We start from the raw sequence: 22,092 nt of genomic DNA on the forward strand, positions 1-22,092 counted from the left end.
GGGGGTTTAGGGCAGCAGCAGTGTATGGTGTTTTTAAGGGAGGTTTAAGGGGGTTTATAGCTGTCATTGCAAAATGTGTCAATACAGGGGGCCGTCGGGGGGCCCCTTCTCCTCTTGGGGGGGCCCCAAACATTTGCCTGGTTTGCTTCTCCTGAGGTTGCGCCTCTGTAGAAGTTTTCTTCCGTCATCAATCCAGAGCTAAATGCCAGAAAAATACAAAAGAAACTGCCTTGGAAGCAACAGAGAGACCTCGTCACTGTAATACAGCAATATTTCTGATTGATGATTTCCAGCTACATTCCTGACGCTAATTAAGACAAGCTATTAGAACACTTTAATTTAAAAAAATAAAAATAAAAAAGCAGTCAGGCTTACATTTTCAGTAATACATTTTATTCCATTAAAGAGTCTTTTTTTCTAATTGTACACTGGAATGTTAAGATTCCCCTTCAGTAATTTAGTTAAAAATGGTCAAAACAGCCATTTTCAACCCCATATCCACACAGCCATTGCTAAATTGAATTGAAGTACAAATGAAAAAAAAAAAAAAGACAAAAAAAAAAAAAACAAGTACATGAAAGACAAACGTTATATTAAGAATAATCATGTCGATGTACTGCGAGAATGTAAGTAAAGGATGACTGGGTGGACGAACTGCAGCAGTCGCTCCGCTCAGCTCGGATGTGCGGGGAATGGGTCGAGTGTCGGGCAGGCAGGCTGTGATCCAGCTCTGCTACTGTGTGTGTGGACTTCTACGGTCACACCAACACACATCACACACCCGCTCCCATCTCCGGTCTTTAAAAAAAAAAAAGGCCTTGTGGGACGTCACATTAGGGGCTTGTGTGTTGTTTCTGGGCTGCGTTCAAAGTACTTTTTCTTTTTTTTTTTTAAATTCTGTCGCATCTCAGGGGCTGAACGTCGGGACTGAAATGGACCAGGGGGGAAACATGGCATTTCCTTTTAACAAAGTGGAGTGGTTGCAATTGTGTTATAAAAAAAAAAAAGAAAAAAAAAAAAGATTGTAAGACAATTCAACAGATGCAAAAGTCAAATATTTTACTGGTGGTTAACTTTGCCCTGCAGCTGAGAATCACTTACAAAGTCCTGCTCTTCACTGTCAAATTTCAATATCCAGATTAGTGGTAAACAATGACAAATTATACAGCACAGAACAGTAAAAAATACCAAAGTTAAAAATAAAAAGGACAATTTTGCTGATGATAACCGCAGACAGTACAGACAATATGTTTAGCAAGGAGCCATAATTTTTGCTTTTCAGCGAAGAACCAATGTTACTTCTACAAAAACTGAAAAAAATAAAATAAATCAGTGTTCTCACAAGAAAGAAAAAAACAAAACAAAAAAAACAATCATCTGAAGTGAGATATCAATAGAGCAAAATCACAACAGTTTAACGATTAAAGAGCGACAGGCTTATAATGATTGAGACAGCTACAATGCTGTTGTTATGGATAAGAAAATCTGAAGAAGAAAGAAAAAGCAAGAACCCCGTTCAAGAATCGACGAACCATTGCGAGTGTGAAGGAGACAGTTTGTGGAGGATGCTAAACTAGCGGCGCTCATTCTTAGTGGAGACTGACACAGCGGCCCCTCGGGTCCCTGTCCTCCCTCTCTCCCACCTGGCAGGGTTTTACTGATGAAGAGATGGATGCCGGCCTCTCGCGGCCTCACCCCCCCTCCACCCGCAGTCATCCTCTACTGTGTCTGAAGTTCTTTACAGCTCAGCTCGGCGAACACAACAGCATCAGCGTAGTTTTCTTTTTGTGTGGGTTTGTTGGGTTTGTTTTTTTTTTTGTTGTTTTGTTTTTTAACCTGTTCAATTAACTCTATATATAGATGATCCTCTCTCATACAAACATATAAATACACCACCGCTGCTCTGCTCCACCACAGGAAGAGGCTTCGTCAGAGGGCTGACGCAGTCCTGTCGATGTACACAGTCTCTGAAGTAGTATACAGGGTGGGCAGGCAAGAAATCTTCAATCTTTCTCTGTAGCATAGATTTGGACTTTTTTTTTTTTTTGTTGGTGATTTTTCTTTTAAATTTTGTCGTTTTCTCAAATATTTTTTGTTTTGTTTTGTTGTTTTTTTTTTTGTTGTTTTTTTTTTACAGGATTTCATATTTGTCGACCAGGAAGGAGATTTCTGAAGAGAATCTAACGGAGCTGTCGCCGTCTACGTGAGTCACTTTGGTAACCTGGGAAAAAGAAAAAATGTCAGTTACTAACATGTAAGTACGAACAATACTGAGCACAATCAGCAGTGACTACAACTGTTCCTGCACATATTTACGCTTCACACAGTTTCAATCCACAACATTTTGCTCATGACATGAAAAGTTTTTTCTACAGAACATCAACATCAAACAAATTTGACCCACTTTTTAAAAAAAACTTAAAGAGTCTCAGCCTTGTTAACTTGCACAACTAAAGACCGTTTATATAAAAGGTGCGTTTTGCTTCCCCCTGTCATTTCAGACCTCAATGATCCACAGTTCACTGTGGAGGAAATGACAGACGTGTTTTAATTTAAACGTCTGTCAAAAAGTGGCCCGAGCTGTTTGGAGGTTTTATTGTCGATCATTAAATGCTCGTCGTTAACGAGAAGGTGTAGTCTGATGGACTTTCAAACATAATCAAAGGTGCAATAATGATAACGGGCTGAAACTTATGATTATTTTAATGATTAATCATTTTTTGATTAAAAAAAATGGAAAAAAAGCTCAGAATTTATATATACTAGATACTAGAGACTGGATTCTTGTGGCTGATACTCTGTAAAAATAAGAATATATTTAAAAGATATTGGATGGACTTGTGATGTATTGTTTATTCCTTACCTAACTGATTTGTTCTTGGATTGTTTATTTATTCTGACGCTCTCCTTCTTGTTGTGTGGTTTGTGTTTGATCTGACTGAGACACTGATGGTGGACCGCTGGGGTCAGCACTAGAAAAGTTCTGACTTCTTCCTACTCCTTTTCAAGCATGGATTTCTTTATCTGAATTATTTACTAGGACTCTGATGTATCTTCATTTTGTTTTTTTTGTTCAAAATAAACCGGACCAATCAAAAACATTCAACAACAATCAACTTATCACTGCAGCAGGAAAATGAGTTCATTTCGAATCAGCAGTTGCAAATGATTCAGGTTCAGAAATTACGGTCTCAGAGTTGACGAAGACACAGGGACAAAGATTGACGCAGAAACCAACGACAGGTAAGACGTCTGCTCGGTCACACACCTGGATGTCGCAGTAGTTGCGCTTGGACACAAAGGACACATTGATGGGGAAGAAGTCGTTGGGCTGTCCGGCGATGCTGAACTCCAGGCTCCCGGTCTTGTTGTTGGCATCGATGACCGGTAGGCACCACTCCAGGACGTTTCGCCTGCTGTCGTGTTTGTACTCTCCGTCCAGATCTCCGATCACAGGAGCTCCCACCCCGGATCTGCAGAGCAGCAGGGAGACAGACACACGGCAGCACATGTCTTTGTTATGGATGCATTATTTCTTCACGATGAAAAAGTACAACCCTTTAAAGCAAGATTCAACTTTCTGTCCTTTTGTGTATTTTGGTTTCAGCCACGTCCCATTAAGTTTATAAAACTAGCGGCTTCCCATAATATATTTCAAATGTTATGATAGTGTATAGGTGTGATTAAAACTAGAATATTCACCAGTGTCTTAACTCTTAATTTAGTGAGTATATATCAACAACAATGACAAACAGTCACTCTGACAGGAACCGCTGCTGAGTCAGGCGGCGTGTTGTCGGTGAACTTACGGTACAGGGATGCTGATGACCACATCGTTGAGCTCGAGACTCTCTTCCTGAAGCTCGTATTCGATGTTGACATCACAGCCGGTGCCGCTCTCTGAAGGCCAGCAGTTTACTGTGAGGTAGATGAGGAGATTAGATCAGAGATCAGATTATCTGATGAAATAAACAGCAGCAGCATCATTTTAAACTGGATTTACTCCATGAGCTTCCAGATGAAGCACGTGCGTCAGAACGTACTGGTTATAGGTATGAGGGACTCGTCTGTGGTCTGTAGTCTCCACTTCAGCACACCGACATCGTTGTTGAGAGGGAACGACTTCTCTGGATTCTTCAGGCCGATCACCGACTCCGCTGTGAACAACTTCTTGTCCACGTTGGGATGTGTCTGAGTAGAGACGACACACGGAAACATGAAACCAGAGACGAGGGCGACAGCTTGTTTGAGTGTCAGGTTTTAGAGTCACTGTGTGATGTGCGATGTGTGTCGACCTACTTGCAGCTGCAGTCCTTTGTTGTCATTGTTGTTGATAATGAGGCGAATGCGTCCGTTCTTGTCGTCCGTGACTCGGAGCGTCACCATGCCCAGCACCTCCATGTTCTGTAGGCCGCCGTCACGACCGCAGGTCAGCGAGATCTTCTCCTCCACACGCAGATGTACACTGGAGAGGAAACACATCCAAACAGTATGTATGTGTTATAATGTCGTGTGTATTCAGCGGTTGAGTCGAGGCTGTACGAGGTGTGAAGTGTGTTCTTCATGGAAACAACTTGCACAAAAGGTTATTCTAGGTTAAAAAGTAGAGCAGATGACAGCTAGCTATGTTAGCCGCCTCATTCACGACAGTCCAGTCCACTGCTGTGTAAATAGTTACACAGACAATGAAGACCTGCCACAGTTTACAGGATGTTTAGCTGACTCTGCTGCCTAACTTGATCTGAGCTGTGTTGGTGGAAGAGATATGATCTCTGGCTCTGAGATATGATGTCGACTGAACAGTGAGTGGATTCTACCTTCTTCGGTCTGGGGAGCTAACGCTAGTTTACAGCTGTCTGCAGGTATCAGGCTGACGACACTGCAGATTAATTAGTGAGCAGACTTTCAGTTTATCACAATGAGAGTGGGTGTTGAAGCATCTGCTACAGTGAAGCACCCTTAAATCAAGTAATCTTTGATTTTTGAACTTGATTGGAAAGTGTTGACCTCTAATGATGCCAGAACATTAATCATATAGACCATGTTGTGTCTGTACCTCTCCACGTTGACTGGTGGTGGCAGAGCCTTTGAAACATCTGAGCCTCTCTTTCCTGTGGAGGGCATGATGGTTTCACCCTCAGACTTGAGCTTGTCAACAAAGTTGTCCACCTCTTTCCCTTTAGCGCCCAGTTTCAGAGCCTTACTGGGTCCACTGGGTCTGAAGAAGAAAAAGACAAGAGGCTTCTTCAGTAACACATTGCATTGTATCGCAATCCAATACAAGAGCAAGCAAAGTTTAAATCAAAAGCAGCTGATTGGTGTGTTTGTCTGAGCCGTACCTGACTGCAGCGGGTGTGATCTTGGGTTTCTCTGGCTCGACGATGGTGTCTGTGATGATGGACCCCGAGGAGACGCTGGTCATGCCCGCGCTGCCGAAGCCGCCGAAAGCTGGCACCTTCTTTCCAGAGCGCTCAGCGTCCCTCCTAGCCTGCTGCAGCTCCTTGGCTTTCCTCCTCATCTCTGCCTTGGCCTCTCTTTCCTGAGTCTGTGTGATTAAAAAACAACAACATTTCAATTATATGGTAATAATACACTGAGAAAATGACACGTTTTCACTGGTGTTTGAAGATTTAATTATTTTTCTACCCAATAAATATATAAAACTGTGTAACAGGATTAAACTAGTTGCTATATTCATGCTTGCAAATGGACATTGTTTGAGTATCCCCTTATTTTGTGTCTTCAATGACCCAATTTTCCCACAGTGACCGATAAACTTATCTTAACAGTGAGACCTCACCTCTCTGACAGCGCGGAAAACCTTCTCCTCGTGAGAGTCCATCTCTGTGAAGGTGCGGATCTGAGCCAGGTTGACGTTCTCCCTGTAGCCTAACGCCACGATCTCGTCGAAGGCAAAGATCAGGTCAAAACAGTGCTCCGATATCTCGCTCTCCTCCAGCACACGACAGTACTCTGGGATCTGAACAGGCGGGGAAGAGAAATGAATGTCAACCAAGTGAGCCAGAGCAAACATTTTAACATCTGGGACACCTGCAGTGAAAAACAGATGTGAACTGTGAAAAAGTCACAAAATGATGAAATATAAAAGCTTGACAACTACACTGACCATGATGCATCTGATCCTGAATGAAAAAACAAACAACTAAACACTGTGAGACAGTTTATTCTTTATTCTGGATCTGGAATAAAATACTGTAAGACTTTAAGGAATGCTCCTTTTTGCTGAACTTAATGAACATTGTTTTCCGATTATTTTTGGGCCATGAACGCACCTTTCACCTATTTCTGAAAAGCTGTTTGCTTGCAACTCTAAACCTGATAAAGAAATGGCAGCTGCTGTTCAGTATAAATAGCAGAGCTTGAAGCTCTTTGTATTAATACGGACGTCCGGCTCTGAGCAACTGTAACGGACATTAAATAATAAGTTAACTTAATGTAATCTACCTTTTAATTAGAGACGTCCCGAGCCAATTGTAAAAATCGGTATCAGGGTTAATCCGGACATTTTAATGGATCAGTACAGACTGATTAAAACCACATCCTTTCGTTACTGTGCTCTGCTGTTTAATCCATATTTTATTCTATATTCAGCCTCATAGTGTTGCAGCTCGTCTCCTTTAAAACAGACAGGCTCGACAGTGCAGCATACCACTGCATAAGCCAGTGAAAATTAGCGTGTGTGAATGTGAAATATTCGTTGGGTACACCGAGTTCAGACACTGAATTTAGTAAAACACACAGTCTCACTGATCTCCGATAGTAATAACCATCAGCACGCAGTGCAGAAAACATTAAGAAAGCAGATCCTCACTTTTAGCCAGTGATGCTTTCGCCGGTTGAAATAATTCCTGTTAATTCTGTGCGTTACTTCATGACAGGCATAAACTAACCACAGCTGTTGTCAGGGTGTGTGGTCTCTTTACATCACTGTCTGTACTTTTTAAAAGATTATTTGTGAGGGAAGAACCTCCACTCTCAAACACCACTGTACAACCGTGAACTGAGTATTTCTTTAGTTCCAACAATTCCAACAGAGTGAGACGTCTTCTCTCTAGTGGATCACGTCACCTCACTTTCATCATTTCTTCATTTTTTATTCAACTTTTATTCATATCAACAATAATCAATAATTAAAGCTTGAGATTGCTGGTCCATGACCTTCAGTATTCGGATCTAAATGCTAATAGAAAATAAGTTGTGTGATCTGCAGCTGCGTTACTTCAGTGTGTGAGATCAATAGACAGACACCCAATACTGAATGACTTGGATCAGGGCCAAAAAATAAATAAATAAAATGACCAGGACATCCCTACTTTTAAATATTAAATCTTTTTTTTACCGTTTTGGATTTTAATTTAAGATCTTCCATTTTCAAGATAAAGTGAGAACATACTGAACCAACTATCATTTCCCCACAGCGTGTTAATTAAAGGTGTCAATGGTTTACTAATCAAAACACCCAAATACAACCTACACACAATTTTGATTTTCTTTCTACCTCAAAGGAAAATCAACTAAATGAAATGAAATCATCGGCAGTGCACAATAGTTTGCTGTTACATGGCAAAGATAACTTCAGGTTGTCAAGAGATTTACTTGATGGACTGATCTGTTTGAAGCACGTTAATTACTAATTAAATGGCTTCACAGGGTGAAGTTGTCTCTGACAGTTTGTTTTCTCTTTTTTAAAATCTTGTAAAGGTAGGTGTCTGTGTTTGTTGAGCACTGCAGGACAGCATGAGTGTCATGATCAAAGCCACATATGAAGTTAAAAAATATTCCTCATAAATGGTTGAATCTACGCAGCAGACTACAGTCTATTTTAGGTTTTCAGGTTTCAAATGCAGATACTGTTGGATGTCTACAATCAATCTATCTACAACTGATATACCATCAATAAGCAGTGAGAGGCTGGAGGTTGCTTCAGTGCATGGTACTGTAACTCAAAGGGAGACATCTGCATCTGGTGACAGGTCACAGTGACTGTATGTAGTGTGTGAAAAAAGCTCTCAGGGATTAAAGCAAAAAAACAAACAACTGAATACTGAATTCTCTCGTGACATACCATAAACACACACCTGGCTTTTCGATTTTTTTTTTTTGCACCATGAACTACAAGGTTAGCAGAGACAAGCCCATTTATTTTTGACTGTTTTACTGATCTCTGATAAATCACGTTAGCTAACCTGAAACACCTGGTAGCGCGATTTCTAAGTCCCGTAACACATGAGCTGGTCCTGACCTCCCTGGGGCCCTAATCAAAATTCTGCTAAGGGGCCACAACCCCTCCTATCTGTGAGCTATGTACCATTTTCGAATATAAAATACTCTTTATACTATAGCTTGGCGGAATACTTGATAGTTATTATTTACAGAGAGATGTGCATATTGCCCAATATGCTAAATTCAATAGTCAATGTCAATACATTGCTTTCCATCTTGAAGGAGTGCAGAGTTGTGATTAAAGCTTGACTGAGAGACTAGATAATCATTATTATGTTCGCCATATATTGTCTGGACTGGTCCCCACAGAGTTTGCTGCTGGGAAGCACGAGTTTCATTTGGTGCACATGATCACGTGTGACGCAGTTATCTTTTCTGAGCTGCAGTTTATAAACGCTGGGGCCCGTTGGTGTTTATCAAATGTAATAATTAGTTCCAATATAGCTTAATTTCACATTCACTTTGGTCAGCCACAAAGTCACACAACAGCCCTGGAAGTGGCTGGTGAGCAAGACACAGACAGACCAAGACACGCTCTGCTGAGCTCGGCTATCGAGACAGACAGACTACAGACAGATGCACATCATACGTTACTGTAATTTACCTGTTCCCACAATTCAGTTTCATGGTGTTTTTTTTTTTTTAATCTTTTTTGTGAGCAGAAGGATAGTTCCACTTCATGGAAATTATAAACAAACATTGACACCCACTTTGACTTGAGGGCTAGAGAGAGTCTTGTGTAATTTGTGGGGCCCTATGCCACTTACATAGCAAGCCCATAGGGCCCCTCCCCTCACCTTTTTTCCCTGTGGATCCACACTGATCTCATACATGACCTCCCTGATATCCAACCATGGAAACCAGTCATAGCGACAGGAAACTTTAATCCCTGAGATCTTCATTTATGTTGATTTAAGGAAAAAAAAAGGCTAAACCTCTGTGATGTAATGTACAGGCATAGACAGAAACAGAAAGTTAACTCCATCATTTCTTACCACACGGGAGAAGAGTCTGAGTGTCTCCAGGTCCTCCAGGATGTTGCTGTTCTTGGTGGTGATGAGGACCATGTAGAGTTTCTCGAGGGGCTGGTACACATAGCGAACACTGTCTGTTTCAACAAAGGTGTGCTGCTTCCCCGTGTTCATCAGTTTAGGGAACGCAGCCAGGAGACCCTCGATACGCGTCCGGGTCATTTCCACAAACTGCCGCGATACAATGGCCTTTCCGGCCTTGGTGCACACCGCCGCTGCCAACAGCACCTGCAGGTGGAGAGAAAAGACATCGTGAATATTACTGTGCCTTCAAACCTTCAGTTATAACACATTCACAATTTGAGTATGCAACTGTTTCCAAAACTCAAAACTAAATATTAGGTCAACAGGAACTTAATTATGTACAATGAAATGTCACCATTCATCCATAACACAGGTGTATGTGTAAATTCGGCATACTCACCACTCACTCAGAACTACCTATTCCAATAGTATTGCAGCTTGTAAAGTTGTAAATTCTCCTACTATGGTTAGTTTTGTGTAATAAAGTCTGCAGGAATGGCTGATAATGGTTGACGTTTTACTGGAATACTTCCTGCAGCAGAGACAACATATATGCCGAATTTAACAGCGCTGAGGAGCGATCCAGCAGATGTCGCGTAGTTTTAATGTTGTCTTAGTGTCTGCCACGAAGTACAAGCAACTTTGAATTGACAAAATTTTGAACGGTGTTTGGTGAAACGTTCCCATCAGGGCAGACACAACGGCAGCGATCGTGGACAGGAACAATACGCTTCCATAGCAGTAAAATTAACTTACACATAAATGTTGATTTATCTTAATCCAAGTAAGTTCACTATTAATCATACTTTATTTCACGCTGGTAAATGAATGAAAGAGCTGCATTCATTCCACGTTGACAATGGCTGAAGCTGGAAATGAAAAGACCCCCGAGTGCAATGTATCTCAACTTGATATGGACAAGCAACAACTGTGGTAACCGTTGATAATCTAGAAAACAAATTGTCCCACCTAGTTAACCATAGTGATAATACAAATGTACACATGCTTATGGTTAGTTTAAGCACCGGTATCCAGTCTTGTCTGGCTGAGGACAAGCTGACAGCAGGTAACGTTAGCTCAGATCCGGCTAGTGACAGGAGCTAACACTAGCGCTAGCTTGTAAAGCTAGTTAACGTCAGCAGTATCTGCACATTCAGTGCCGCCTATTCACGTGAAATTTGGCTCTTTATAATGAAACAAGGGTTCATTTGTTTACTTTTAGCAAGTAAATATAACGTTGACGCTGTCCACATAACGGACAGAAACGTTTGTATTAGCTTATTTCGCTCCTGGAGAGGCTAGCTAACTGGTACCCAACTAGCTTTAGCTATTTGCCAGATTAGCCAATGTTATGATAATTGCAAGGCCCGATAAAAGGTAGGAAAATATCACGATTTTCGACTGTCACTCACCATTTTGGTCTCTCTCTATGGTACGACGATCTTCAGTGTCTCGTGTTTCCTGCTTAGGGGGGTTTCGAGTCACTCTGGAATAACAAGGTGCGAATGTGCAGCTGACTTCAAGTTGTATGATTGTTAGCTAGCTAGCGTCAATATGGCAGCAGTACAGAGCCACGTCTCCACCGGAAGAGCAGCGCCAGATCAGCCCACCGTGGAAACCAATGACGTGGGCCCCAAAATGTTGGCCTTGTTGCATAAATAAGTTACTACAGCTGCTTCCACGGGCGTTTCTTCCTCCTGTTTAGATTTCACAGGTAGTGGCAACGACTTACGGGCTCCATTTACCTTTAATCTATGAACTGAATAAGCGATGGTGATACGAGATATTGAGATATTTTAAGATCTGCCACACTGATGTGTATATATCATTGTTGACAACTGCCATTATTAATAGAAATCATTAAAACTTTCAAACTTTTTTTTTTTTTTTTAAATAACATGTCACGTTTTAAAATAACACAACATGTATGTGCCCTTAGATTACAGTGTTTTAAAGTTTTTAATTAATTTCTACACGAATAATCTTATCACATGGGGTTACCTAATAAGTTTCTACTGTAGTGATGCTTTTTTTTAATATATATTATTATTATTAATATTATTTTAAAATATATCATGGTGCAATTTTAAAATGGCTGCTCCTCCACTGACTGCAGCTTGGGTTGTACCTCAGTTTTACATCAATTTGAACCAAAGTGTCAGCCACATGAATAAATGTATATGTAAAATTTTTCATTTTTTATTTGGGATTTATTATATGCTGGGAATTGTGGACTGTGCTGCTACTGATAAAATGATATACATGCAAAACAATAAATTCACTGTGGATTTACATACAACATATAAAACAATAACAAGTTTTTCATGAAAAAGTATGTTACAATTATCACACAGCATAAACTGTCACTGTGTTCAACAGTTATAATAAAATATATTTTTTAAAAATCAGAACTTTTAAGATCCACTCAGTTTCTGGACTATTGAGTATTTCATTGCTCAATAAACTACAAAGATCAACAAACTATTAGTTTTAACTAGTTATGTTATAACTGCTTTGTTCAACTGAAGCATGATGATTTACTACCTGTGGGGCCCTGTCTTGAAGAGGGTCTGTGTGACAAAATATAGTCTTCAGGCCTTTATTATCTGTGTTTTTATTATTCTAATTGACACACTATTGTGGCTCACTGGAACACTTGAAAAGAGCAAAGCTATTGTTCATGTTTTTAGTAACACCAAAGGCCTACACTTTGGGGGCCCACCAATGAGCGACCCGTAGCTGGTTAATCTAACCATGGCTCTTATAATACTGAAAACTATAATAGCAAATTTTGACTTGTCTAAATTGATAGTGCCACATGTTGAGATATTACCATAAATAAATAAAGTATCTATCTATCTATCTATCTATCTATCTATCTATCTATCTATCTATCTATCTATCTATCTATCTACTCCACTATAGAACTACAGAATTCATGGTGTTGCAGTAACTTATTTTGGTCACCAGGTGTCATCATTTAAACTGTGTATGGAAGATGTGGAGCCACACTGTCAGCTCTATTTATTCATTAAGAGGTGGAGGTGTCAACACAGTTCAATGGTCCTTTCCCTAATGTATTTAAGAAAGGCACAAATATGTGGGCCAGCTTTATTTAGTGTTACTCTCACTCACAGATTGCCTCCTTAATCCTTCCTTATGGCATTATATTCTCATTATCATATAATTCGGTAGGTGTGGCACTTGATATACAAGTTAAAATACCGGTAGTATTTACCATGGCCACATCATCAGGTCACAATAAAAAAAAAGTCACACTAGTAAAGCTTTAAAATGTTCCTTTTGATTGTAAGTATATGACAGCAGTTCTGATTTTGAGTCAGTAAACTGTGTCACTCTCTCTTCACATATAATGAGGATTTTTTTTTTTTATGGACTAACACAAAAAATGCGAAACACACATTCGACCAATATTTTTGATTTGACCGTGACTTCGTTATCCATGCACCTCGAGCACACTCCCCGCTAGAGGAAGCTGGTAGACGGAACAAGGAAATGACCTCTAACCAGCCCAATGACATCACGAGGTTCCGCATTGATTCATTCATATGGGAGCTGAAGGAGAGGAGAGCTCTGACTGTTTCCAAGGATTTCATAATTATTTAATGGATTTACTGCCCTGGAAAACGCGCTGTTGATTCCAACAACATCGGCGGAGTGAAGCGGATCATCGATATGACGGAAGAGCAAAAATCTCCGGTAGGATTTCCTTCAATTGACCCGGTGGTTAGCACCATGCATGAAGCAGTCACTGCTCTCTCTGATGGGGACCGCCATTTCCGTATATGCCGGCTTTTGGAGCGCGGTGATTGGCTAATGTTAACGTCTGTTTTGGTATTCGGCTTCCCATTGGACGGTGAAAAGTAGGCGGGGAGCTGTTGACAGATAGGAGCTAGTTTGTTAGCTTTGATTTTGTACTATTTTATTCAGGTTTGTAGATGACTTAACTGATATTTTAGCTAACGACGTCTTGAAAAATGTCGGTTGACTTTTGAAAGAGTGACGGCACATTGACATTCGGCTTAGAAATCAAACAGGAATACTTGGTATTTTAGCTTCTTTTACACCTTTTAATTCTACTTTTACCAACTGACGTTAACTAACTAATGCTAGTAACGTGGGAAGCACCTTTTTATGTTTGTCAATTTCAGCCAATTAAGTCCTATTTGCTCTATTTCACTGATGCTGAATGGAGGTGTGCACATCAGAGTTTCTGTAAAAACATTAATATTTATGATGTAACCTGGTGCTTTGCTAGGTAACGTTAAAGTAGTAGATTTTTGACTGTAGTTTATTGACAAGCAGAAGATAACAGTTAAAAATGCAGCTTTAAACAGCTTTAGTGACAGGATGACTTAATGTCTGTGAAAATCCATGATAGCACATGAAGAAAATTTAAAAGAGTCATAAATAATAACATATTTTATGAATAAAATATAAATTGTCAAATATTTTAATAAACTATTAAAACTAAACTCAGTTATGAAATGTTATTTCAGTATTTTCAGTATCATGATTTATATGGAGTCTTCTATTTGCCATTGCAAAATTTCCAAAGAGCTAGTATTTCCTATTGGTGTATTTCCCAGTGACACGCTTGTATTTCCTATGTAATATAATTTTTTATAATAATGTTATTCTCCCCAATCCCTGCCTATTCAACCTTAAGCTAATTACATGCCTCCATCCTCTCTTACCAGGCTTAGCCAACTAAATAAAAGTGGCTAATGACATCTTTGATAAAACATTATCAGTTCTTCATAACCAGTTTTTAATATAAGAATAATACACGTAGAGTGTACAGTTTTTTAAGATGATGTCAGCACATAGTGTTAAAGATATATTACCTCATTTCATACACAGAAATATTTTAATAGAAATTCAAATTACAAATATCAGCAATGAGAATTGTGATTAAGGTTTTCATTATTTCAGAGTATTGTTCTGTTCTCATCAGTAGCAGCTATGCTGTTGGCAGCTGACCATTCAGAAAATAAAGAGTGTCAGAAAAGAAAAGTGTCCACACACACTGTCTGTTGTATGACCACACCTTATACCCAGGACCCTCCTAAGCTGCCCCTCCCTGCCTTTTATAACGGACTCAATGAATTGGCACACTTATCTTTTGGAACCAGAGATATCTTGGGGTGGAGGTCCTGAAGGAGTGGGGGTGGTGTCCGGTAAAAAAGACCACTGTTCAGTATCTAGAGGCTATATGACCTCAGCACAGCTCCTTACCAACACACAGCAGGCAGTCCCAGCCACACAGCGGACACAATAGCCTCTACAGTGCAGACACTAGTGCGGACTCAGAATTATGGAGGATGGACCTTACAAGTACATCAGGGTGAGGCGGGCAGAGAAAATGCTGGATGTGGTTGTAAATGAGCAGCGGTAACTCAGCTGGAGGCTCTGCAGAAAGTGAGTTTATTAACTTCTCTTTTTACCTCTGCAGGATGGGAACGGCAAGGTTAGTCGGGTCATCCGGATCGGAACCCGCAAAAGCCAGGTAAAGTCCTGTATTCATTCAATTCTGAGCTTTAATTCAATTATGTTCATTAACTTTATAAGCATTCAGAGCAGATGACCTTTGGATCATTTATATTTTTGGCTTTGATTTTGGTTTTAACTATAATTTGAATGTGAAGATAACTCACGCAGAGTCTCAATGTGTCAGTTAATTGTGAGTTATCTAAAGCACCGTTCCTCCACGCTGGTTTAGATACAGCAGAGAAAGACGTCTGCAGCTCTTCTGCAGAGATAAGATGGCTCTGACTCGACAATGTCTCTTTAAGATAACTGCTCCTCACTGATTTGATTGTCACGGACTCTGTGGATGAGTGTTTAACACTCTTTTTACAAGTATGAATACGATCCAGCTAAAGTCAGTTGCTGCTGTGTTCTTCTGTCCCAGCTGGCGTGCATCCAGACGGACAGTGTGGCGGAGAAGCTGAAACAACTGTACCCTGACCTCCACTTGGAAATAAGTGAGAATCGTCCCAAACTTTCAGTTTTTGTGAAGAGATCGTAACAGAAAATGCACTGTACATGTGTAGCTGTGTCACAAATTTCTTAGCATCACAGAGGCATTTTTGCTTTGACGATTTGGTTCATTATAAACTCTATAAATGAAAAAATTTGTCCAATTTCTGTGCATGTAAAATACTAATTGTGCAGCTCATTTTTATGGCATTTACACAGTTTTTTTGTCTTGAACACACACTAACAGACGGTACTTTACAATAGCAATGACTTAATGATCCACTGAAACGTCCTGCAGATGTGTGGCTCCATTTCTGACTTGTTCTTGGTGTTTTCGCTGTTGTTTGTGCTTTTATTGAACCTCTCTATCTTCTTTCTTTCAGTTGGCATGACAACAACAGGAGACAAAATCCTTGACACAGCTTTATCAAAGGTGAAGCTTGTTTAAATGAGTATTCACACAACTAGGGCTGATATTGTGCAAACACTTTCGATATATGTGCTGATGCCAAGACCTCCACTTCGATTCTGATTCTTAACGATCCTTTTTTGGGACCATTGAATTTACCATTTTAACAAAAGGAAAATTACTATATATATTACGGGACAAATTTAAGTTTTACTTTAGTTTTATTTTGAAGGCCACTCAAACCTGGTTGAAAAGTGAATCAGTTATTATACTATTAATTAACTATACTATTAATCAGTCAAAACATTTGCCAGTTCATTCTCTGTTAATGGACACAAAGCAAAGACTTCATTATAACAGACCAACATCAGCAATAGAAAGAAAGTTCATTACAGAATAATTTCTGATTGGATACCTGATATATGGGCTTCATATGGTGCATTTATCCTGCTTGGAAATGTTTTATTTTATCTGCAACAGATCGATTTAAACAAGAATTGTACCAGAATGTAACTGTTTGTTCTTTGGTTTTTGTAATGCAGATTGGAGAGAAGAGTTTGTTCACCAAAGAGCTGGAGAACGCTCTGGAGAGGAACGAGTGAGTGTGACCGGTGTCATCTGTGGCTGACACCACCCTGTCTCCACTGCATTGTTGCATCAGCAGACACCAACTGTTAGCGTTTAACTCTTTAACGAAGACTGATACTTCTGTGCTGTAGCTGCACATCACAGTTCATTTGTGAATTTATTCTACAGTTAAAATGACAAAAAGCAGCATGAATAACACTGACTGCATGAAATAAAATACTGATAGTAGCCAAGTCGGCATCATTCAACAGGCCATTTATCCCATATATAACACCATCAGACTGGATCCATGCAGAGGGGAACCCTTTGATTTCTGCTGCAGCCTCAGATGTTGCAGGTGTCTCTGTTCTGTCGCTGCCTTGAAGATGTAACATAAGGTTCACCACTGAATGGCTGCATTGTACCATGAAACATAAAAGGAGCATGTAAACATGACTGTGATCCTCTGTGTCCTGCAGGGTCGATCTGGTCGTTCACTCGCTGAAAGATCTTCCCACCACTCTGCCTCCAGGATTCACCATAGGAGCTGTGCTGAAGTAAGTGCGCTCACACGAGTCAGGGCGTCGGGGCGTCAGAGTGTTGGGCCGTGTTTTTAAGTCACTTTTCCAGCCTATGACCTGAGAATTAGTAGAATTAGTTCCATTAATTCTATTTTTAACAGTTTCAAGATGGAGGATGTTGCAAAACAGAAGCAGCTGACATTGCCACAGGCTGACACGGCACCATTTTGATAAACAGTTTTAGCTCCTAGGCTAATTTCCTTTTAAAGTCCAACAGAAATCGGGATTCTCCTCAATTTTTTGAAAGAAAACTATAATGTCAATACAGCTAATGAGCTAAATTTCTGTTTTTCAAAAAGGATAGAACCATTTTTGGACATATTTGAGTTAAAAGTGTCTCTTGGTGGGGGTTTCCATGGCAGCGGAACTGACATCTGAAGGTGTTGCCAGGAGACATGCTGTTAAATAACCTGATGCGCCACTGACTGGAGAAGATCACAGCCCTGTTTAGCCTGCAAACACAATTAGTAAGCTGCTCTAACAAGCTATTAACTTCCTGAGTGGGAGCTGTGGTCGTGTCTCTCTTTAATGGCTCCAGTTGTGTTGCAGTCTTATCTCAAGGGCACCACAGTGGTGTTGATGAGGGTTGGACAAATGCTGCTGTTTCACTTTTCTCACCCAGATTTAATCCTGCCAGTCCAGGGATTCGAACCGGCGACCTTGGAAACTTGTTCCCCAAACCTTCAGGCCGCCACTGCCTCAAACTAAAGAAATGAAGTGATATAACAGTTGTTTTAGTCAGCAGTTAGTGGCAGCCAGGAAATGCAGGGAAAACAAAGACTGCCAGCAAGTAAACAATGTTGTAAACTATTAGATTAAATTAAATCATATTTAAAAAATATTTAAAAAATCTAATTAATAAAATTTAAGGGAGGAGACAGATCTATTTATAAGAAAACTAATTTCTTCATTTAGTTGTCTCTATTTTAAATAGAGTTTTCAACCATTTTGTTTTCAGAAATGTCTTTACATCAGTGGGAAGGCGAGGCGTTCAGGGGACAGGAAGCAGAGGAAGACAAAGTCCCAGCCTGATTGAGAACATATTGTCAAACCATATCATGAGGCCTTTATTGTTTATTACAGCCGCTGTGGCTGAAGCGCAGTGGAGGAGATAGTGAGGCTGTGTTTGGGACATAAGCTCTTCCTTTGTTGGAACAGTTCCTATTGCTCCATATTGGCACTCAGTGCGAGTCAAATGTTGCTCATTGTCCATTCTGCAGATCGCTGTAGTATTCGTTGTGTAATCTTACTGACTAGCTGTAACCACTCACTGTCCTTTTTAGGAGAGAAAACCCCCACGATGCCGTGGTCCTACATCCAAAAAACGCAGGGAAAACTCTGGACACTCTGCCGGAGAACAGGTACGGTGCAGTGGATCATCTGACTGGTTGTGTTTGTCTTCAGTCACATCACACCTGACTTCACACTGTGTGTTTTGTGCAGCGTGATCGGCACCAGCTCGCTGCGCCGCGCTGCTCAGCTGAAGAAGAGATTCCCACACCTGGAGTTCAAGGATATTGTATCCTTTCAGCAGCGACTCTGTGAACATGATAATATCTGACAATAAGACGGGTGTTATTTTGTTCCTCGTGAGGGGGGTGGGGGGAGGAGGAGGTCGTCGAGCCAGAGAGGATATTTGTTTCTGTCCTTAACTGTGTTCTGCAGCGTGGGAACCTGAACACTCGTCTGAAGAAGCTGGATGAGAAGGCGGACTTCGCCGCCATCATCCTGGCTGCTGCCGGCCTCAGGAGAATGGGCTGGGAGAACCGGATCAGCCAGGTACAGTTCTGCTCATATCAAGTCCTCTGTGTGAAGTCCAAGTCTCTCTGAGGGACACGGAGTCAAACTGTCTCATCTTGTTTTTCCATCGGTAGATCCTGGAGCCTGAAGACTGCATGTACGCTGTTGGACAGGTCAGAACAGTGAGATGCAACATATGACTCATGCATAGAAGAAGAGGATAATTGATAATCAATTATGATAATAATAACACCTGACATTCATACGTGTGTGTGTGTTTTTCATCAGGGGGCTCTGGCAGTGGAGGTTCGGGCCAGAGATGCAGACATCCTGGAGATGGTGTCCGTCCTCCATGACTCTGAAACCGTGCTGCGCTGCATAGCTGAGAGAGCCTTCCTCAGACAACTGGTACACACACACACTCACACACACACACACACTCACACACACACACTCACACACACACACACAAACTAACTCATTTCCCTAGTGTATTCAACTGAACATCTCGTCTGTTGCAGGAGGGTGGGTGCAGCGTTCCTGTGGCTGTTCACACTGAAGTGAAAGACACCCAGGTAAGAGTGCCAGGTAGAGACAGGTGTGTTTTACCTTAACCAATCAGTAGTGAGTGACATATCTGACCAATGACATCATTTTCAGTCAGAACAGGGTAACGTCACTGATTTCACTCATCAAAGTCTGTTGAGTTGTTGGGGAGAATTATTACTACTGAAGCTGTGTAAAGTCTTTTCACGGCTCCAGAGGGAAGTCTGATAAATGTGATGTCACTTGAGAGAGCTGAATGGGCTCGTGAAAGTTTCTTGTTGTGTTTTCTCAGCTCTACCTGACGGGCGCCGTGTACAGCCTGGACGGATCCGACAGTCTGAAGGAGACCATGCAGACCAGCATCGCTGCTGATGACAAGGTACAAAGAGGCTGAATGGAACAAGTAATGAGTGTGACGTCGTCTTGTTTTCCGTCATTATTAATAAAGCGTTTCTGTGCGTCAGAGCTTAGAGCAGGTGGACGAGCCGGTCCAGAGAGTGGGAGTCACAGCCAGCAAGATCTCGGGTGAAGCCCAGGACAGAGCTGAGCGGCTGGGGGTCGACCTGGCCAACTTACTGCTGAGCAAAGGAGCCAAGGAGATCCTGACGGTGGCCAGGCAGCTCAATGACGCCAGATAATCCTGCTCTGCCGGGGGGCGGGGCGGGGCGGGGGGCTACAGAGGGTTGGCCTTGTGTCAAGTAAAAACTTTTTTTTTTTTTTTCATGTTATATATTACACATTTGGTGAGCTCAGTCAACAGCACAGAGGTGGTTGAGGATTTCAAACGCTTCTTGGACCAATGTTGTGCTCAGTCTGGTTCAACGCTGCTCAGCTGACCGTCATTATCAGCTGCTTCAGAGTCACTGCGGCTCTCCTGGTTCTGGTTCCCGCCTGCTCTTACCTCATGGAACCAGCTCCTGAGCTGTGTAGAAACAGCCTTACTGGGATTATCAGTGGGAAACACAAAATGGCCTTTAAACGCTGTCGTCAGCACTTAGAGTGCCGTCGCTGGCTGATGTCCTCATGGTGAAACCCTTTTTGTTTTTGTTTTTTAAAGCGCATCAGTGTCTCAGTAAATGGTATGCCACTAAAATTCAGCATTCACAAATACTTTTTCCTCAAGGATGTTTCATCAGTGTCCAATAATTGTTCAGCAGATAAAAAAAAAAAAGGAGAAGTTGAAGCAGGATTCCTCTTGTAGCTTTTAGCTGCTTTCTCTTTTGGAAAGCTGAGTTTTGATGGTACCAAAGACGAGTTTCCAAGCGCGCTGCCGCCGCAGTGAAATGGGGCTTGTTTAGATGTGAAAGTTGACAAATGTAAATATAAATGTAAATTCATTCATCAGCTCTAAACTCTGTCCCTAATCACAACTTTATCCTTTGGTTTGTTGGTTTTATTATGTTGGCGTATTTTCTGCAGAATCTTTATTAAGCTCATGTTGAATGTCACATTTTCAGCTGATGTTTTAAGAGTGTACCAGCTACCTCTTCTACAGAGACGGAGAGTTTATTTAATATGCACGATCACAAGCTGTAGGGAGCGTTTGTTTTACTCCACCTGTGGAGCAGCTTTGTACTGAGCGTTTCACTAAAGGACGGGAGAGTACTTGTTTAACACTGGAGCTATCGACCCACAGCGTCTGGTGTTCAGCTTTCTGCTCTGATTTTTAAAAAGTGCACTGGGCAGTTTGTTCTGTTGATGCTTTGCTGATGTGTCCTGCAGCACCACGCTGGGCATCAACCGTCAGCTGATGAGTTTTAAATAAAGTGTAAATGCTAGAGTTGTGGTTATACAGTCGTGTGATGGACTTTTTAAAAAGGTGAAGAAGAGGCTTTCATGTTCAAATTGCTGCTGATTTTGCGACAGAAAGTAGCAGAACAAACCCTATCTAACTGAAAATAATACAGATTATTACTTTAAACCATAACAGTATTTTACAGCTGTATTGCCACACTCTGTACACAGGTTTACATCTTGAGTAAATGGCAGTTATAGACTCATTCATGCTGATGTTGATGGCACTATGTTGTGCTGTAATCACGTTAAATTCACCAAACACAAATTAGAAGCCTTCTCTCATAATTATGGCTCCTGTAATTTTGACTTAGAATCTCATGCTGATAATTAATAATCATAAAACTCAAATATTGAACCTGTATCTTCACAACTACAAGATCTTTATCCTGTAATTATCAGATGCTAAGTCATGGAAGTAATAATTGTTCATATGTTTTGGTGAATGCGCTGTTCAAGATTTTAGCAGGTTCTCTCTATAATTAGTGGAAAGAAATAAATGAAAACCATTTGCTGTAATGTAAAGATGCTGTACTCCACATATCACAACGCAAGTGTTTCCAAAAGCAATAGATTTTCAAACTTGTTGACCTTTATAATAAGTTGCCTAATGAATTAAACATATGTCTGAAATGCCATTTGTCTTTCTATAGTTTCTATCAAAGTGCCACCTCAGTGCATGTAAACTGTGTCTGCCTTAAATAAAACTGTCTGTGCTTTGGAAATCACAGTGTATCATCAGTAAACCCACTGTACAGCCAGTGTGTTTTTATTTTATAGCTCTATATTGTGTATTATACTTAATTTAAACCTCTTAAACCTCCTGAGACAATGTGAGGTAACATTTGCCATATTTGTATTTCAGCTTTAATTTCTGTATGAGTTAACATAGTGTTTCTCTATTTAGATTCTTTGTTACAGAACCTGTGAAGGTCAGGTCAAATTACAAACTCCGATGTCATGGAACAAATGTCAATAAACGTATGTGTGTTGTACCTGTTGAGTTTTTGAGTCTTTATTGATCAGAAATCAGATGAGACCAAAATACAGTGCTGAGCCGGCAGAAAGTCTACGGTCACTCAGATAACCACTCTTCTCAACTGTGGTGAGCAGAGAAGCTTCTCAGCTTTGAGATGCCTCCACCTAAATTACT

General features: G+C 40.8%; 2 protein-coding genes across 2 annotated transcripts; one reads left to right on the top strand and one right to left on the bottom strand.

Annotated features, from left to right (window-relative positions):
• Nucleotides 1–996: 996 nt before the first annotated feature.
• arcn1b (archain 1b) lies at nucleotides 997–10,902 on the bottom strand. Its single transcript, XM_056374609.1, has 10 exons — nucleotides 10,712–10,902; nucleotides 9,240–9,503; nucleotides 5,801–5,980; nucleotides 5,340–5,545; nucleotides 5,057–5,218; nucleotides 4,300–4,465; nucleotides 4,044–4,191; nucleotides 3,810–3,918; nucleotides 3,269–3,473; nucleotides 997–2,221 (listed from the first exon to the last, which is right to left on the bottom strand). Exons 1-10 carry the CDS (start codon nucleotides 10,712–10,714, stop codon nucleotides 2,132–2,134), a joined length of 1,533 nt encoding a protein of 510 aa, XP_056230584.1. The 5' UTR covers nucleotides 10,715–10,902; the 3' UTR covers nucleotides 997–2,131.
• Nucleotides 10,903–12,827: 1,925 nt separating this feature from the next.
• Nucleotides 12,828–21,934, top strand: LOC130167909 (porphobilinogen deaminase-like). Its single transcript, XM_056374444.1, has 14 exons — nucleotides 12,828–13,019; nucleotides 14,776–14,829; nucleotides 15,235–15,307; nucleotides 15,686–15,735; nucleotides 16,254–16,309; nucleotides 16,758–16,835; nucleotides 18,143–18,220; nucleotides 18,303–18,378; nucleotides 18,525–18,638; nucleotides 18,734–18,772; nucleotides 18,888–19,007; nucleotides 19,121–19,174; nucleotides 19,438–19,524; nucleotides 19,610–21,934. The coding sequence occupies exons 1-14, from the start codon at nucleotides 12,996–12,998 to the stop codon at nucleotides 19,781–19,783; spliced, it is 1,077 nt and encodes a 358-aa protein (XP_056230419.1). The 5' UTR covers nucleotides 12,828–12,995; the 3' UTR covers nucleotides 19,784–21,934.
• Nucleotides 21,935–22,092: the final 158 nt, after the last annotated feature.

The sequence above is a fragment of the Seriola aureovittata genome, chromosome 4 (assembly GCF_021018895.1).
Source record: "Seriola aureovittata isolate HTS-2021-v1 ecotype China chromosome 4, ASM2101889v1, whole genome shotgun sequence".
NCBI classification, from domain to species: domain Eukaryota; kingdom Metazoa; phylum Chordata; class Actinopteri; order Carangiformes; family Carangidae; genus Seriola; species Seriola aureovittata.

What these genes read in the sequence shown, in the direction of transcription:
- LOC130167909 (XM_056374444.1), top strand. Translation starts at nt 12,996, where the DNA reads ATGACGGAAGAGCAAAAATCTCCG. An exon ending in GGGAGAACCGGATCAGCCAG is followed by an intron (nt 18,639 to 18,733) that starts GTACAGTTCTGC and finishes TTCCATCGGTAG; the next exon opens with ATCCTGGAGCCTGAAGACTG. An exon ending in GAGCCTTCCTCAGACAACTG is followed by an intron (nt 19,008 to 19,120) that starts GTACACACACAC and finishes CGTCTGTTGCAG; the next exon opens with GAGGGTGGGTGCAGCGTTCC.
- arcn1b (XM_056374609.1), bottom strand. An exon ending in TCAGACTCTTCTCCCGTGTG is followed by an intron (nt 5,981 to 9,239) that starts GTAAGAAATGAT and finishes CCGCCTGTTCAG; the next exon opens with ATCCCAGAGTACTGTCGTGT. An exon ending in CCACCAGTCAACGTGGAGAG is followed by an intron (nt 4,466 to 5,056) that starts GTACAGACACAA and finishes TTTCCTCTCCAG; the next exon opens with TGTACATCTGCGTGTGGAGG.